Source organism: Protomyctophum parallelum (genome assembly GCF_964188405.1).
Source record: "Protomyctophum parallelum genome assembly, chromosome: 5".
Classification (NCBI taxonomy): domain Eukaryota; kingdom Metazoa; phylum Chordata; class Actinopteri; order Myctophiformes; family Myctophidae; genus Protomyctophum; species Protomyctophum parallelum.
In genome coordinates, this window is record NC_139702.1 from 27,654,023 (window position 1) to 27,672,495 (window position 18,473).

Genomic DNA, 18,473 nt, shown 5'->3' on the forward strand with positions numbered 1-18,473 from the left:
CATCTCCGTGGTGGTCTAGTGGATAGGGTGCGGCGCTCTCACCGCCGCGGCCCGGGTTTGATTCCCGGTCAGGGAACACTGTTTTATGATGAATTCCTGTTCTGTTCTTTAACTATATAGAAGTGTCTATTTGTACGTCTTTAATGTTTTGATGAATTGAACAATGTGGACCCTGTTGTAAACAAGTGTAATGCTTAATTGGTTCGTCCACTCACAGTTAACAGTCTTTGTATTGAGTTTGTGCTTGAAATGTATTGTAATTCTGCAAACTGTTAATAAATATTTAAATCAATCAATCAAAAATCTCCTTCTCCTTCTCACCGCCGGGTGACACACGCTTGTCGGCAGCTTACATCTGACGCCGCGCGGAGGAGAGCGTCAGATGTAAGTTGTCCGTCCGCAAGTCGTCGGCGAAAACAAAACTAGTTTTAAAACTCCTCGGCCGGGAGGCGTACCCGGGTCCCCCGTTCCAAAGGCAAGTACATTAACCAGTCGACTGTCGACTGACTCCATAGCCAAGTAGCAAGGCAGCAACATATAGAGCCTACACTAGAATGCGCCTTTGTCTGTGTCAACATCTTGTCACTCAAACGTCCCTCTCACGCCCACTTCGCTAACGAAGAAATAGAGGACTACAGGCGTTTAAATAGGCTTCCGTGTGCGTCTCCTCTAGGAACCGCCCAAAGCCCCGGAAGGATTTAAAGTGAGACCTGACGCGACGGACTTCTGACGCTTCACGCCTGCCTAGTGTAGCCACAGCCTGTGTGTGTGTGTGTGTGTGTGTGTGTGTGTGTGTGTGTGTGTGTGTGTGTGTGTGTGTGTGTGTGTGTGTGTGTGTGGCTGTGGCTACACTGGCAGGCGTGAAAGCTTCAGTTGTCCGTCGCGTCAGGTCTCACTTTAAATCCTTCCGGGGCTTTGGGCGGTTCCTAGAGGAGACGCACACGGAAGCCTATTTAAACGCCTGTAGTCCTCTATTTCTTCGTTAGCGAAGTGGGCGTGAGAGGGACGTTTGAGTGACAAGATGTTGACACAGACAAAGGCGCATTCTAATGTAGGCTATAAGTTGCTCTGTTGCTACTTCGCTGTCATGGCTGTTTAGACGACTGGTTAACGTACGTGCCTTTGGAACGGGGGACCCGGGTACGCCTCCCGGCCGAGGAGTTTTAAAACTAGTTTTGTTTTCGCCGACGACTTGCGGACGGACAACTTACATCTGACGCTCTCCTCCGCGCGGCGTCAGATGTAAGCTGCCGACAAGCGTGTGTCACCCGGCGGTGAGAAGGAGAAGGAGATTTTTGATTGATTGATTTAAATATTTATTAACAGTTTGCAGAATTACAAAACATTTCAAGCACAAGCTCAATACAAAGACTGTTAACTGTGAGTGGACGAACCAATTAAGCATTACACTTGTTTACAACAGGGTCCACATTGTTCAATTCATCAAAACATTAAAGACGTACAAATAGACACTTCTATATAGTTAAAGAACAGAACAGGAATTCATCATAAAACAGTGTTCCCTGACCGGGAATCGAACCCGGGCCGCGGCGGTGAGAGCGCCGCACCTTAACCACTAGACCACCACGGAGATGGATAATGATGATGAGAAGGGCAGCACATGATGAAGAGAACGGGCTATTTTATAAAGTATAAAAATAAGTTATTTTCAATGTCATGGATCAGGGTTACAGTAAATGACAATGTAATTCAGCCAGGGGTGCCATGGATGAAAAGATTACAGGGGTGATCTGAAGCAAACATGAGAACCAATGCTTTACTTTATTTCTTCAGACGATTTTTCAATGTTTTGTTAACAATTTGGACATAATGTTACTTCGAGCAGTTCGAGCTGCCCACTGCCCAGATGTCTTCCTGTATCCCTTGACATGGCTTCACAATTCCCTCCCAGGGGGCGTTTGACAGCGTGAAAGAAGACAACTACAAGTATAACTCCTCCCAGTGGATGGGCTGCAGGCTGCATCTGTTCCATTGGCTAGTGCCTATCACTGCCGGGTGACACGCTTCATTTTCACGCTTGTGCGCGGCTTCCATTTGAGTCTGTCCGTCGCGTCCATTTGAGACTGTCCGTAGCGTCCGTCGGGCGCGGAGGTGGAGCTTATTTTCCATCCACCAGCTGTCTAAAAAACCCACGAAGAAGAAAAGTTGAGCTTCAAGTTCACGCCTGCTGAAGGCTAGATGTGCTCACAGGGGCTGTGGCTCCACTGGCAGGCGTGAAAGCGTCAGAAGTCCGTCGCGTCAGGTCTCACTTTAAATCCTTCCGGGGCTTTGGGCGGTTCCTAGAGGAGACGCACACGGAAGCCTATTTAAACGCCTGTAGTCCTCTATTTCTTCGTCAGCGAAGTGGGCGTGAGAGGGACGTTTGAGTGACAAGATGTTGACACAGACAAAGGCGCATTCTAATGTAGTCTATAAGTTGCTCTGTTGCTACTTCGCTGTCATGGCTGTTTAGACGACTGGTTAACGTACGTGCCTTTGGAACTGGGGACCCGGGTACGCCTCCCGGCCGAGGAGTTTTAAAACTAGTTTTGTTTTCGCCGACGACTTGCGGACGGACAACTTACATCTGACGCTCTCCTCCGCGCGGCGTCAGATGTAAGCTGCCGACAAGCGTGTGTCACCCGGCGGTGAGAAGGAGAAGGAGATTTTTGATTGATTGATTTAAATATTTATTAACAGTTTGCAGAATTACAATACATTTCAAGCACAAACTCAATACAAAGACTGTTAACTGTGAGTGGACGAACCAATTAAGCATTACACTTGTTTACAACAGGGTCCACATTGTTCAATTCATCAAAACATTAAAGACGTACAAATAGACACTTCTAAATAGTTAAAGAACAGAACAGGAATTCATCATAAAAAAGTGTTCCCTGACCGGGAATCGAACCCGGGCCGCGGTGGTGAGAGCGCCGCATCCTAACCACTAGACCACCACGGAGATGGATAATGATGATGAGAAAGGCAGCACATGATGAAGAGAACGGGCTATTTTATAAAGTATAAAAAAAAGTTATTTTCAATGTCATGGATCAGGGTTACAGTAAATGACAATGTAATTCAGCCAGGGGTGCCATGGATGAAAAGATTACAGGGGTGATCTGAAGCAAACATGAGAACCAATGCTTTACTTTATTTCTTCAGACGATTTTTCAATGTTTTGTTAACAATTTGGACATAATGTTACTTCGAGCTGCCCACTGCCCAGATGTCTTCCTGTATCCCTTGACATGGCTTCACAATTCCCTCCCAGGGGGCGTTTGACAGCGTGAAAGAAGACAACTACAAGTAAGTAAGTAAGTACACAGGGAGGCCCTGTGAGCACATCTAGCCTTCAGCAGGCGTGAACTTGAAGCTCAACTTTTCTTCTTCGTGGGTTTTTTAGACAGCTGGTGGATGGAAAATAAGCTCCACCTCCGCGCCCGACGGACGCTACGGACAGTCTCAAATGGACGCGACGGACAGACTCAAATGGAAGCCGCGCACAAGCGTGAAAATGAAGCGTGTCACCCGGAAGTGATAGGCACTAGCCAATGGAACAGATGCAGCCTGCAGCCCATCCACTGGGAGGAGTTATACTTGTAGTTGTCTTCTTTCACGCTGTCAAACGCCCCCTGGGACTGGGAGGGAATTGTGAAGCCATGTCAAGGGATACAGGAAGACATCTGGGCAGTGGGCAGCTCGAACTGCTCGAAGTAACATTATGTCCAAATTGTTAACAAAACATTGAAAAATCGCCTGAAGAAATAAAGTAAAGCATTGGTTCTCATGTTTGCTTCAGATCACCCCTGTAATCTTTTCATCCATGGCACCCCTGGCTGAATTACATTGTCATTTACTGTAACCCTGATCCATGACATTGAAAATAACTTTTTTTTATACTTTATAAAATAGCCCGTTCTCTTCATCATGTGCTGCCCTTCTCATCGTCATTATCCATCTCCGTGGTGGTCTAGTGGATAGGGTGCGGCGCTCTCACCGCCGCGGCCCGGGTTTGATTCCCGGTCAGGGAACACTGTTTTATGATGAATTCCTGTTCTGTTCTTTAACTATATAGAAGTGTCTATTTGTACGTCTTTAATGTTTTGATGAATTGAACAATGTGGACCCTGTTGTAAACAAGTGTAATGCTTAATTGGTTCGTCCACTCACAGTTAACAGTCTTTGTATTGAGTTTGTGCTTGAAATGTATTGTAATTCTGCAAACTGTTAATAAATATTTAAATCAATCAATCAAAAATCTCCTTCTCCTTCTCACCGCCGGGTGACACACGCTTGTCGGCAGCTTACATCTGACGCCGCGCGGAGGAGAGCGTCAGATGTAAGTTGTCCGTCCGCAAGTCGTCGGCGAAAACAAAACTAGTTTTAAAACTCCTCGGCCGGGAGGCGTACCCGGGTCCCCCGTTCCAAAGGCAAGTACATTAACCAGTGGACTGTCGACTGACTCCGTAGCCAAGTAGCAAGGCAGCAACATATAGAGCCTACACTAGAATGCGCCTTTGTCTGTGTCAACATCTTGTCACTCAAACGTCCCTCTCACGCCCACTTCGCTAACGAAGAAATAGAGGACTACAGGCGTTTAAATAGGCTTCCGTGTGCGTCTCCTCTAGGAACCGCCCAAAGCCCCGGAAGGATTTAAAGTGAGACCTGACGCGACGGACAACTGAAGCTTTCACGCCTGCCAGTGTAGCCACAGCCAGTGTGTGCGTGTGTGCAATTGTGTGTGTGTTATATATGTGCTGCTGATGTGCTCTTTTCTTTTATCGCCAAATAAATCAACCAATATCACTCAAAGTGCTTTACACAAAACAGTAATAGTCACAAGATGTGTTTTTTTTAATAAATGGTGTTTCTTATGCACTGCATAAGAAACACCATTTATTAAAAAAACATTTGAGAAAATGAAAATAAGAGAATAAAATCACAGGATAAAAAAACGAAGTAGATAGGTTGCGTAAAACAGAAAAGTATTTGTTTGAGTTCATATAGTTCTCTGGGTAGTTCACTGGTTCATGATGTTCACAATAACAGAAAAGTGCACGTTTTCCACTACAATGCATCATTACGTCTAGGGAAAGATAGTGAGTTGTGCAGTTTAAGTCCATACAGCCAGAACGCTGGCCTCACTGGCTGTGAAAACCCTCCGTTCACACAGTACAACAAAGTCTGGTCATCCTCCAAGCTGTAGAAAGACAGCGATCCCCCTGTAACGTCGTCCACACTCACAGCCACTCTCACCAAACGGGGCTTCTCATGTTTCAGTGGCTCTTCATTGCCGTCATGCCAGTAACTCAGACTCTCCTTGCTCCCTTCCAGGCACCAGGAGCAAGCAGTGCGTCCCAGCTGGTCATTCCATCCAATGGTGTCATGCGCCACGCCAACAGCCCAGCCCTGGCTTCCTGTGGTGTCCACATCCCAGTAATGGAGCCCCTCGCTGAGCTGTTGCTCGGCCAGCCATTGGCTGATTCTGAAGCGGTCGTTCTGGCGTCCGGCAGAGGACTATTGTGGATTTACAATAGAGATAAAGTTAATTAGAGGAGAATACATACATATATACATACATACATACATGCATACAATAATCAACATATTATAATAAAGGTCACGCATATGTTGTTGGTGTATGCATGTAGGCTACATAATAAAAATTAGGAGCTTTCATTTGACACAGTGGGACAAATCCCACAGACAACACAAACACACAAGCACCTACCTTGGTCACCACCACTTTGCCTGCTGTCTTGAAGCCAAGACCTCGCTGGCCCAGGGCTGGCGTGAATGTAAGGACGGCGAACGTAGCACCAGGCAATGGTGGGAAGTCTAAAAGCAGGGTATATTAAATAAATATCAATATTGTTGTAAGTTTTGTTGTCAAAATAAACGTAGTAAATACATTTTCATGTTAAGATATGACTTTAATCCAATCAGGAGCGAGAACTCATTCTGGATAAACAACTGAAGTTGGATGTCATGAAACAACAAAATGAGCAGTTGATTAATATTTGTGGAGTTCTATTTCCTGATTACATAAAATTGGTATCCTGACCTGAAAATGCATTTTCAGTTTGCTGAAGAGCTAAAGAGTTACTGAACAAATACTCACTTTCATTTTTTTGTACATTTCAGTTGTTGAATCTGTTGGTGATTGTGGCTCTGCCTGGCAATTTTATATCAGCCACTTACTGTGTGCTGTAACTATATCTGATATCAGGTAGGCTACCAACATCATACTGTACAGTAGACTAGGGAACAAATGTGATGGAGAATTTTGTGATATTCACCTCTGCTACAATACAGAGGTGCATTTAAAGGCAGCACAAACTGTCTCATACACCGAATATAGGCTATAGTATTGATATAGTAGGTTAGTTATTACACGTACACACAAAAAAATGGAAACCTCAATTTTTTGTGTATTCTAAACGGTTGTATGCTAATGTAGGCTACTGTAGGCCTATAGTGTACATGCAGTAACACGGTAATAATAGGAAACTCAATAAACAATATAGTGCTATAGCACTGCACAGTGGTACCCACCCTCTGCTCTATGGTTGTCCTGCAGTGGTTGGCTGATTGCCAAGTCCTGGGACAGTCTTTCACTGAGGTCGGTGTCCAGTGGAACATCACCTGTTGCCCCCTCTGCATTGGCAGCACTGGCAGCAACAGCAACCTGAAATCATTTCATAAATTTAAACTGATGACGATGTTACGCGTTTCATTAGAAAGAGTTCTGCTAATACTTCAAATAGGCTACATTGCCTTGCCTATACCATCCATTGGGAATGCTTAAATAACTGACCTTTGTTCCAGGGAACTGTCCTGGACCTGCAGCAACCCTGCATTACACTTTTGTAATCTATAGCCAAATGTTTTCACTTGCCTCTCTTAAATGAACGATATGAGCATCACTGCCAGTGCCAGGATCACATGCCAGGTTTGGTGAAAGTGTGGAGGTCTCATCAATTCCGGGAGTCACATTCAACTCCTTATGTCCACCACCATCACCATGAAAACGTGGGCATAAAACCAGTTTGTAAATACGTTTTGTGCAGGTGGTGAGCACTGAGTAGTAGGTATTTGTTCGGCTGTGTAGACTAGTAATTTTGAAAGGCCTACTGAAAAAGCAGCATTTAGAAAAAATAAGGGCTAATTAACTTGACTGACAGCTGTCACTTTCACTCTCTTACAGTTTCGTTCAACAACTTACCCTTTCGGCGTTGGAAGATACTTCATTAGAGACAAACGATTTGTGTTCCAAAACAGTTTTGACAATGTTGCATAGTGCAATACTCTTATGTAATAACATGCCTTTGATAATTGGTGCTCTGCAATCGGGGCAAGTTTTTGTCTTTTTCCTGTGTTTACGTATGCACTCAATACAGTAACTATGTCCACAGGTCAGTGTCGTCGGATCAGTGAAGTTTTCTTGACATATAGGACATTCAATGAATCCATCTAGTATGTTGAGAAGACCTTCAATTATTTCCATCTTGAGCCAGCAGCTTCGGCTTCAAGTTGCTCGAAATGAAAGTGAAATTAAACGATCTGCTTTGACCTTTCCGTCGGTTTACGTCATGACAATATGTAAATATTGTCCTATACTGCCATCTGCTGGTTGTCTGGTGGCACAGCCAGCTCTTCTCCCCTTTCTTTGATCTCAGTTTCTTTCTACACTATATAAAGGAGAAAGCTACCAAAATACAACACTTAAAATAAAATGCCGCATTTTATAAGAAATTGGGTACATTTTGAGTAGCCTATATACTAACAGAGTTATATTATTAAGAAAGTCACTGACTTTACCCTGTAAACAAACAAACAGTGTTTAAAAAACAAACAAAAAGCAAGATACAGTTATGTGAATGAAGCCATGTTTGTGATTAAGCAACTTGGACCAAGCTGTCCCATTTGTCCTGTTATAGTGTCTACAACTCTACGGTGTAGAATGTGCAAAGAGTTATATTAGCAGTTGCAGTAATTCTGTCATTGGTGTTGATCTGGGCTGCCAGTGCACTCCCTTAGCTACTGCTTCCATTATGAAATGTTGTTTAATATTCCAACAAGGGTGCTTCACTCCTATATCCACATCCAGTCAGTGTCTTCTCTTGATGCTGATTGAAGTCATTTTAACCTCGGCCAATTGGCTTCAGCTGTTGAAATAAACAAAGAGGACAATATCAATTTCAACGCGTGCACACACACACACACACACACACACACACACACACACACACACACACACACACACACACACACACACACACACACACACACACACACACACACACACACACACACACACACACACACACACACACACACACACACACACACACACACACTTACTTTCCTTGAATCCTTTGTAGTGAAAATGAAATGCATGCATTAATTATACTGCACTTGCCTGATAAGCACATACCTTAACCCTGGTGTCAAATAAACTAATGACGTTACGTTACAATATTTCCAATAAATAGCTGTAATAAATATGTGCAAAGAATCCAATAATTTAACCAGTGAGCAAACAGTCACCAAATATGAATGAATGAAATAAAGTTTAAATGCGGTCAACAAATTGTATCGCTCCCAGCTCTCCTCCTCTGCCTCCAAACAGCCTTAAGGTGAGCTGGTAAGGACCTACATTTCATTTGTAAGCTACTGGTGGCCAGTGGCCACCCACCGAGGCGCTCTCACCAATGATGAAGCGCCAATGCGGTGCCCACACCCATCACCAACCAAATGTGAAAATTAACCATAAACTCCTAGGCCTGGCATCGCTATTTTTGGGCATGTCATTCATTATATATAGGTGAAGGTTTTTGAAAATGTTAATTAAGCTTTGTCAGAAAATTTCAAAACATTCAAAAGAATAACCAATTTATAAGATAAAAACGCATTGCAACGTGATGTGCTGTGAGCTTGTAGTTTATTTATGAAATGCAAGTATATCTTACTTGCATAGTCCTGCATGGTCAGGGGTTGAGCAATGATCTGCTTGAAGGCCGCTATCCAGTCCTTCTGGTCCTGTTCCTGCTCGCACATGAACACAAACTGTCTGCCTGGTGTCTGCAACGTGATACCACACTGCCATCTGCTGCCCCGCATGGCTTTGGGTGATCCCTCGTTTACAGAGTAGTTGTGGCTCTCTGTGCCAATGAAAACAGCACCCAGCTCAGTAGCATCCTGTTGCCAAAAATAATGCATGATGTGTGTAAATTAACATACTGTAGGCAGATATGTGCATGCTTTTGAAATTTAAAAAAATACTGTGCACAATCATTACCAGTGGAGTTTTAAAGTAGAGAAGCTTTCTGTCCAAGCTTAGAGTGAACCACCTCTTTTTGAATGGCTCCCATTGCTGAAATTACAAACACACAATAGCAAGCAAGCCTGGCAAACACAGCTTTTGGATAGGTAAAGACAGTTGAAAAATAATTCACAGCTAGAAGATCAACCTACCATTGGGCCAGTTTTCTCCATGTACCCTTCTTTCAGACTACTTGTATTTAACTGAGGTATGAGCTGTAAAGAAGAATCAGACCGGTCTGAAGTGAGTGGTGCAACACCCTGTTGGTACTCTAAACATAGGGACATAGGGACTGTTCCTTGGAGTAAAAAATCATAAGAGAAGTAGGTTTGAAATTGAATACAGTAAAGAAATCAATAATAATAAACGAATTTATTTAACAATATGAAACCTAGCTTCCCACTTGTGGAGAGAACATTCAGCCAGAATAACAGATCTACAAGGTCCCATGAGCTTGCAGATCAACTATTTTTTTGTTGAGACATTTTTGGTGTAGAGGGGAAAACAGGGAAGACCAAGTATAGAGCTTTGGAGGACCCCGGTCAACTAAGTTTAGGGATTAAAATGTGAAGTTTGTAAATAGTTGTACTCTTTATAAAAGTGTGAAAATGTCTTACCTCACTATCTTGAGCATTTGGGTGTTTCTTCTTGAGGTAGACAAACTGGGTTGCCCTAATAGCATTAAACCAGGATACAATTACCTATAAGGTAATGGAAACAGGAAGTCAAGGGGCATTATTTTTTAAATGCATTTATTTTTTGATGAAAAAATGTGTTTTGTCTGGTGAGGACAAAATCAATGTATTTGTTATGACAATCATCTAAAGATGTCAAACGAAAACTACAAATATTGACATAATTCTCACCTGCCCACTCTCATGGTAAACAAATAGATTCCTGGTACGTCCCTCTTGGACATATGACATCTGTAGTCCATGAGCATGGCCTATCTTCTCAGGCTGAAAAACTGCATTCAGGTCTTTCAAGGAGATGACAGCTTTTGGAGACTGGAGAAGGATTATGTGTATATTATCAAATTAGTGATGAAAAAGATCATCATGACAATAATTGTCCATTTTTTACACCTGCCTGATGGAATATGTTCAGGATTTGCTTGCAAAATGAATAAAAAAGAAAAATGTGAAACAAGTTGCTATAAATGAAAGCATTAAAATAAATATAATGTGATATGAAGAGAAACGTACCGGTAGTTCTGTATGTCAGGGGGGCTTGTTATAATATAGTAAACAGGCATATGGTTAAAAATAAAACATAAATACTCACATCTTTTTTAACGAAGTATCTAAGAGTGAAGTCTTTTTGGGAGAGCTGGAATGTTCTCTTCAGGAACTGTTTGTTGTCCTTGCCCTTCTTCCACAGAATGGACTCAAATGTGTCTGGATTGGATGAAATCAAAAGAGCATATGAATCAAACAACGCTGTTTGGCATGCAGAATTATAAATTAATAATACATATAAGTGGGGAGGAATCTTTGAGGCATAATGTGTCTGTGTTTAATTACCTGAACTGTATGCTTGCTGAAGGGCGTTATTCTCTCCAGTGAATGCTCTTCTCTCATACTTTGCTCGAATCCATTGATCCTTCAGAACACTAATAAAAAATAAAATGTCTCATGATGACTATAAGCCTCACGTGTTGCCAACAATCAACTATCAATAAAGACATAGATAGAAGCCCCCAAAATATGTGAATATCTGTAGTTGAATAAAAAATATTCATGAAGAAAAAATAAATAATCAAATAAAACAACAATTCTTTATGCTACAGCGGGGGTGGGAAATTCTGGGCATCTACCACTTTTTGATCTAACAGGCAATCAATTTGATGTGAATAAAATGCTTCTCCCCAGGCAGGCAACAACAGGTTGAACTTGCAATTAGCCGCTTGAGTGATCATGTGCCCAACAATGTTTCCCACCTACAGTACTAGCCTAATCAGTGGTGTAGTGTCTTGAGAAGTGTGTACTTTGTAACATTTCAAGGTGGTCTGGTCAATATGTCTTACATGGAGGATTTTTCCCCTTTTTTATGGTAGGCATAGGCCTCCACTATATAGGCCTACCACTGAGCTTACAGCCTCTAGTATTTGTTCCTCTTTTAAGCACAGCACAACCTGTCAATTCTCAAACTGAATGGACTATTTGGTTGATTCATGAGTTTTCAGTTCCGCAACAAAACGTTGAATGATAACAGTAGCTGCATATGATGACAGTCACTCACAGACAATCTTTTTGTTGTGGGCGGTACAAAAAAGCAGGGATCAACTTCTCATAAATTGCTTTGGCAGCACAATTTCCCCTGTTCCTCATGAACTATGAGAAAAACAAAAACAACAACACAAACATGCCTTCATATCAAGTATTTTGTCAAAGATGAAAAATAATAAGTATCCATTTAAATTCCACCATTGCTATGTATGTGCAGTGCATATGTGACTTTGTCAAAGATGAAATAAGAAAAATAAAAGTATCCATTTAAATATGTATGTGCAGTGCATATGTGATCTTTGGGATCTGGAAACAGGGACTTGATGGAGCACAATCACTCAACAAGTGAATACAAACTATACCTCAACAAGGGAATCTTCCCAGAAATCCAGGCGTATAGACTTTACTTTGCTGACGGCTGGCAAATCTCGATGTGTCCCTGAACAGTGCAGGCACACAAATATGCCGAGGGTGTAGGAGGACCAATCAGGCTCTGTGAGGAAAAAGACATGAAAATCTTGAATGTTAACTGAGTGTGTACAAATGGACCCAAAATGGTCCATTTGTACACCCTCAGACTTTCAGAGTTAAATTAACAGAGAGACACAGAGTTATCACAATGAATGGCTATAACATAGAAATACATCACATTTTTGCTCTTTTCCAAGCTAATACAATGCATTACATATTTTCTGGCCAATGTGATAAGCACAGCACACAAAATAACTTCTGTTTGTATTATCAGTTTTATTCTGGACTTTGACAGTTACAGTAAACATCTCTATATTACTTGCTGCCCTTCTGATGAACTGCAGTCCACCATGAAAAAAGGAACATATTACAATCAGATCATAAACTGAACTGAAGTATTAGCATGTAGCAGTCACTTCCTCTCATTTTTATTTCATGTTTATTTCAAAACATGACAGATCTATAAACTATCAGTTTCGGAAACAAACAACACTGCATGTAGTGCTGCGCAGTGGTGGAAAGTAACTACTGTATAAGTGCATTTGCTCAAATACTGCAAGTACAATTTTGACTTGAGAATTGTTTTGAGCGGAAATGGCTATGTGTGCCCCTGTGCGTGTCTGTCCGTGCCTATGTCCGTCTGTTTAGAGTAGGACTTATTGACCCCTGCAGATGCCAGGCCATTCACACTAAGCACTCACCCATTGACCACTGCAGGGCGCACGCTAGCCCCTTTCGGAACCCTCAGTTAAGCTTTTCTGAAGTTCGGACCCAGGGTCCCTGAGTACTTATTCCACTCTCCATGGGAGGCAGATGTACATAGGCTTGAGTGTTGGTGAGATGTTTCAAAGATGTATAAAGCGGATATATGTAGGAGACAGCGGAAACGTGGGAGAAATCCGTTGTCTCCTATAGCCGCTTTATGCATCTTTGACAACATCTCACCAACACTCAAGCGGAGCGCCGCACGCCGTGAACGGAGGGTATGTACATCTCCCATGGAGGGTGGAATAAGTACTCAGGGACCCTGGGGTAAGCGACGTCCGAACTTCAGAAAAGCTTAACCGAGGGTTCCGAAACACACACACACTACAGACCTATAATCTTTTATTATATTCCAAAACCACTTCAGATCTATATACTGCAGTGCAATTTGAAAATTGCTTTGCGACACGTTGTGAGGTTGTAGATCTGCTATTTTCAATGTATTGTTATACATTTTATAAATATGAAAACTTGTGAAATGGGACCGTCTACATAATGAACATTATGCATTGGTACTTCTGATGCCAATATTTTGTACTCTTACGTAAGTAAATGTGGAATACTGGACTTGTATTGCTGTAACATGATACTTTTACTTATTACAAAATGTGAGTACTTCTTCCATCACTGTGTGCATGTAGTGCAGAATATTTTTATGTATGTCAAATATGTCAAAAAATATGTTTCAGTTTACACTATCAGAACAAAATTAACAACAGGCTGCTATACATGTCTTCCCAAATATCACTTTTTTTGTCAGCAGTGTTTGAAACATTGAATTCAGACAACACTGTTTCACCTGTTATTTATAAAATAAAATAAAGCATAAATACATTTTAATCAAACTTAAATTTCACTGTAATTGATCTTCAGTTCCTTTAGCTATTACATTGTTTGAGAACATACTCACCAGGGGCTCCACAGTCAGCACAGCTGTTGTTGCCTGGCTGCTTGACCAATTCAAGCAGAACCTTCTTATTTCGCTCCAGGCTTGCCATAGGTGAAAATAGATTTTTTTTGTCATGGAACACTTGTTAAGTTAACAACCAAAGAGCAAATAATATATAGATATTAAGTAAATAATTATTCTATCCATTAGACAGTGTGGTTCTACTCAGTTGTGCTCTCCCTTGTTGGAGTGCCGCAGGACTCCCAACATTTCCTCTTCGTCTCTTAGCACTATGGATTTATTGTTCTGCACACAAACACTGGACTCCAGAAATAACAGAAAGGAAGTGAAACAAGGCACCACCACCATGGGTGATAGAATTCTATGTCGGTAACAGAACAATTGTGTGAGTTTGATAATTGGTGAATAATAGCTTGCATATTTCCTGTTAACTTGCCCTATTCAATTCCTTAAATAGCTGTTACAATTAAGCTCACAATGCTTTTTGTAGTGCTTGATTGAAATATGTATTATTTAACAGTATGCAGGATGGGTACATTTCAAGCACAACTCTACTCAATACAAAAACTGTTAACTGTGGAAGTACACGACACCATAAAGCATATTACACTTGTTTACAATAGGGACCACCATTTTCAATTCATCAGAACATTTAGACATACACAAATATGCACTTCTCTATAATAAAAAACAGGAACTCATCATAAAAGGAGGTAAAAGGGGAAAAGATATACAGTGAGGGGAAATGGGGAGGGGGTAAGAACTGAAATGCCCAAAATAGGAACATATGGGGTTGACGTAACATATTAAGCATAATAGGCCTTAGTAATAGGCCCTAAACCCGTCCCTAAACCAAACAAAATACGTTTTTTTAGCTTTAACACCATCAGTCCATCACACATTCTAATGTTGTGCTTTCAAATACATTTCTACTAGCGTTTTCATATACATTATTTATTTAAATATTTTGGAAAATAAGTTTGACACGCCTAAGACGCCTTACCTCTTGAGGGAAAGAAAATTAAGCCATTCTCCTGCGGAACAAAAACGTTCGGAACCATCTAACACCAGCACGCTTACAATATCGGACAGTCAAGAGTGTCGCACAGCAAAACAACCAAGTAGCCAAAGGGCAAAATTGTTCAACCTGCATGTTTTATAATGTTGTTTATTATAATGTATTAATACGTAGCTGTTTTGGATGCTGAGAATGTGGGTTGCAAGGAGATTTCTGTCATCGGTCGTTCACAGAGGTAAATTGTGTAGTTCTAACCAACTAAGTCTAAGCACTGGTAATTTATATTGTAGTTACCATAATTATACTACTCCTCGTAAGGTAGTTACGAGCTATGGTTACTCGAGCTATCAGCTAACCGTTAGCCCTGCAACTTTGTATGTATGGGAAATGCGTTGGATTTGCGTGTTCTGTGCATTTAATCATTTATTTAATTCTGAAATGATGTGATAGGGAGTAGGGACCCCCATAGATTAGATAGAACTTTGAGTTAGGTGGAGCTTTGGGTCCCAGCACAATTGTGTGCCTGCAGCTTGACTGACCAGCTCGAATTAAATCATATTCCTATGAGAAGTTACAATATTATCAGATCTTGTGTACCATTCTCTTGTAGGAGGACAATCTGCAGGTCAGTTTGGTTTATTCCAACGCCCTCCAAGCTGCTTCCCTGTGCTACGATATCTTCAGTGTACGTGTTGCTGGAGGAGTCGGATTCCCATCGCTGGGTTCGAGACCCTGAACCCTATCATCTCATCCTCTGGCGACTGTAAGGATGACGAGAGATCCTTGGACTCCTGTTACACTTCAGATCAACGGTCTGTCATCCTTAACCTCCTCAACAACGCTACTGTGTCAGAACTTACACTTGTCAAGCTCCTACGTGGCCGCAAGTCGGTCAACATTGTGGATCATAGGACCATAAACGGACCTTTTAAAACTCTGGAAAGTGTGACAAGTGTTCCCCTACTGAAACACAAAAGTGCCATCATAGTCTTCAATTCCATTCTCAATCCGCCGCAAAAGAAAGAGAGAAAAGTTAAAACGAACTTGGCCAAGTTTATCAGGCCAGAAGTTGACAGGTCTTGGCTGGAGGTGAGTTTCTGATTTACCGTAGCTTGCAATGCATTGACCATTGTCACTTACTCACTTTTATTGAATTTACTACCTTTACTTCCACTTAAACCCTATATACGTTCACATACACACCAAATCTAGCCCATCTACAAGCTAGGACGTTAGGGTTCAACAACTGTGATTTGTTGTTTCAGGAAGCCAGCTCCATTGTGTCATTAATATGTGGAACTAACAGCATTGCTTGGGCACATGTGGGCCGCGGGATGACCGTGTTGGACTGGCAGCAACTGGATTGTCCTAATTTCCTGAAGGGGACCTACGATGCCTCATCATACTTGAATGATGTAAGCATTTAGATTTCAAGTTGATCATTCCATTTATCACACACAATCCATAATCACTCATTTTCCTTCACAGTACCCATTTGCACGCAGCACACTTATTAAAATGACAAAAGCCTATGATCCTGTGGTGTGGTTACAGAGCAAAAATAGCAGCTCTCAAAATGATATGATGCAACATTGTCACGCGTGAGCTCTTAGATTAGTTATTTTCGTTTTATGACAATGTCAGGCTTAAAGAAAAGCGCAGATTTATTTATTTGAGCTAAATAGAGCCTACCTGCTTGTTCAAAGGATAAATTGAATCTTGACAGGTCAAAATTAAATTTGTGTCAGATTCTGTGTCTAGGTGAGACAACTTTGGTTAGTTATGATTTGTAATGCATTTTCCACCTACAGATCTCCTATGTGGTGTCACTCCTCCCCTCTGCTGATTTCTACATTGTGGAGAAGAACGCCATCACTTTACAAAACACAACACTGTTCCCTATCCTGGCTCACATGCGGACTGTCGAGGCTATGCTGTTTGCCCTGTTAGAGCCCCGATACTCTGCGGCGGATGGCAACAGCCCTCACAGGTGAAGAAGAAGACAAAGGGTTACAACTTACAACTATTGATTATTTGTATTTTCTTATATAGTAATTATTTTATACACATCTAGAATTGATTAACCCCTTTTGGTGTTAGCACTATGTTATGCTTTAGCTATTTAAAAATAGCAGACCTACAAGCTCATAGCGCGCCACCGAGTGGCGCGCTACGAGCTTGTAGGTCTGCTATTTTTGAAAAATCTAAGGACTGACAGAAAGCTTTTTCAGAAAACTGTCAGGATGTAGAAAATAAGACATTTTTGTCTCCACCAGGCCGAAGGCATGGGGGAAGAGTATGTTTTGCACTCCGTCCGTCCGTGTGTGTGTCCGTCCGTCCGTGTGTCCGTGAGCAGCTAATCTCGGCCACCGTTAACCCGGTCGATGCCAAATTTTGCACACACACTCCCTGGATGCCAACGATGAACCTCTGCCCCAAACTTTCCAGAACGGCCTGTTATAGCGCCACCAGGAGGCCGCTTTGTGCAAAACAAGTTTTTGCACAGTACACCTACAGATTTCGTCCAAACATCACGCAAATTGGTACACAGTCTCTCTAGAGCCATTCAACGAAACCAGTCTTTCAGATTTCTCAGACTCCATCCTGATTGGTTAAGATTGGCTTCCAAAGTTCACAGGAGTGCTCAGTTTCAAACAAAATGCTGCAAATCATGAACACATCGCGTGATTTCCGTGAAATTGTGCACCCACATTCCCACTAGGCCGAGGACGAAATGCCACATGAACAATTTCAACTCAGCCTCAAGGTGGCGCTATAACTGGCCGAAAACTGTTTTCACCTCTAACTGCACGGATCTGTGGATAACTTTGTATGCCAACTCCCTAGAGGCCAAGGAAAAACCTTTGCCTGGAATTCTTCACATCTGCTCATCCTGGTGGAGACCTGTGCCCAGAAGGGCACTTTTTCTAGTTAGAATCTGATCTCAAGTCAGAATGGGTTAACCATAAGTTAACACTGTCATGCAAAAATAACAATTCATCCTGTTCCCCCCCCCCCCCCCCCCCCCTCCTTCACCAGGGTTCTGAACATGAAGCGTGGGATAGTGGGCCGTCACTTCGGACTGATGCTCGGCGAATCACGGACCAGCGGGGCGGAGCTGGTGCGTCAGATGATGACGGAGTCTGTGACACAGAAGCTACCTCGGTTAAACTTCCCCCATGAGCTCCTGATCAAGTACAGGGACGCTTTCCAGATGCGAACGGGACGAGGGGATGAACTGTGTGATGCCCTCCTACAAGGAGTGGCCTTTTACGAACTGCTGAGTGAAGCTTCCAAATAGGTTTGACATTAATTTATATGCTTTGGGAACTGTTAGTCACCCAGACAAACATGGATGAATTTTGACTCCTGTGTGAGCCTTCCAATTGATTAAAATACTGTCCGTTACCAATCTGTCCAGGTATAAATGTTACTGTACGATTGAAAAAGGAGTGCTCGTTTTCTTTTAGTGATCACCTCGGGGAGGGGGGTTCATTTGCGATTCTGTCCCTATCAGTACAAAACTCGGACAGCGCTGAGTTGACTGAAGATGACTTCGCAAACGCTCAAACTCGCTCAGCAGTGCCTCCGTCGAAAAAAAGGAGTGCACCTTTTTCAATCCAACTGGTTTTCTAATCATACTGTGACAAATACATGTGTAACAATGTTTTGATGGTGGTTGGTACTGGTAGATCATCCTGAACATCTGATCATAAAATATGATTTCATTGTCATACAGGGATGGTATTT

At 42.1% G+C, this 18,473-nt stretch overlaps 3 protein-coding genes across 3 annotated transcripts; 1 reads left to right on the forward strand and 2 right to left on the reverse strand.

Moving 5' to 3' along the window:
- Window positions 1–4,905: 4,905 nt before the first annotated feature.
- rnf135 (ring finger protein 135) lies at window positions 4,906–7,640 on the reverse strand. Its single transcript, XM_083765834.1, has 5 exons — window positions 7,232–7,640; window positions 6,905–7,009; window positions 6,562–6,694; window positions 5,738–5,844; window positions 4,906–5,523 (listed from the first exon to the last, which is right to left on the reverse strand). The coding sequence occupies exons 1-5, from the start codon at window positions 7,511–7,513 to the stop codon at window positions 5,074–5,076; spliced, it is 1,077 nt and encodes a 358-aa protein (XP_083621960.1). The 5' UTR covers window positions 7,514–7,640; the 3' UTR covers window positions 4,906–5,073.
- Window positions 7,641–8,036: 396 nt separating this feature from the next.
- Window positions 8,037–13,838, reverse strand: LOC310859347 (arf-GAP with dual PH domain-containing protein 2-like). The gene is made up of 11 exons (XM_083765832.1): window positions 13,706–13,838; window positions 11,922–12,052; window positions 11,573–11,664; window positions 10,855–10,943; window positions 10,616–10,728; window positions 10,198–10,338; window positions 9,949–10,032; window positions 9,484–9,546; window positions 9,308–9,382; window positions 8,979–9,207; window positions 8,037–8,174 (listed from the first exon to the last, which is right to left on the reverse strand). Exons 1-11 carry the CDS (start codon window positions 13,791–13,793, stop codon window positions 8,146–8,148), a joined length of 1,134 nt encoding a protein of 377 aa, XP_083621958.1. The 5' UTR covers window positions 13,794–13,838; the 3' UTR covers window positions 8,037–8,145.
- Window positions 13,839–14,820: 982 nt separating this feature from the next.
- tefm (transcription elongation factor, mitochondrial) lies at window positions 14,821–18,033 on the forward strand. Its single transcript, XM_083765833.1, has 5 exons — window positions 14,821–14,958; window positions 15,334–15,812; window positions 15,989–16,138; window positions 16,535–16,713; window positions 17,763–18,033. Exons 1-5 carry the CDS (start codon window positions 14,907–14,909, stop codon window positions 18,022–18,024), a joined length of 1,122 nt encoding a protein of 373 aa, XP_083621959.1. The 5' UTR covers window positions 14,821–14,906; the 3' UTR covers window positions 18,025–18,033.
- Window positions 18,034–18,473: the final 440 nt, after the last annotated feature.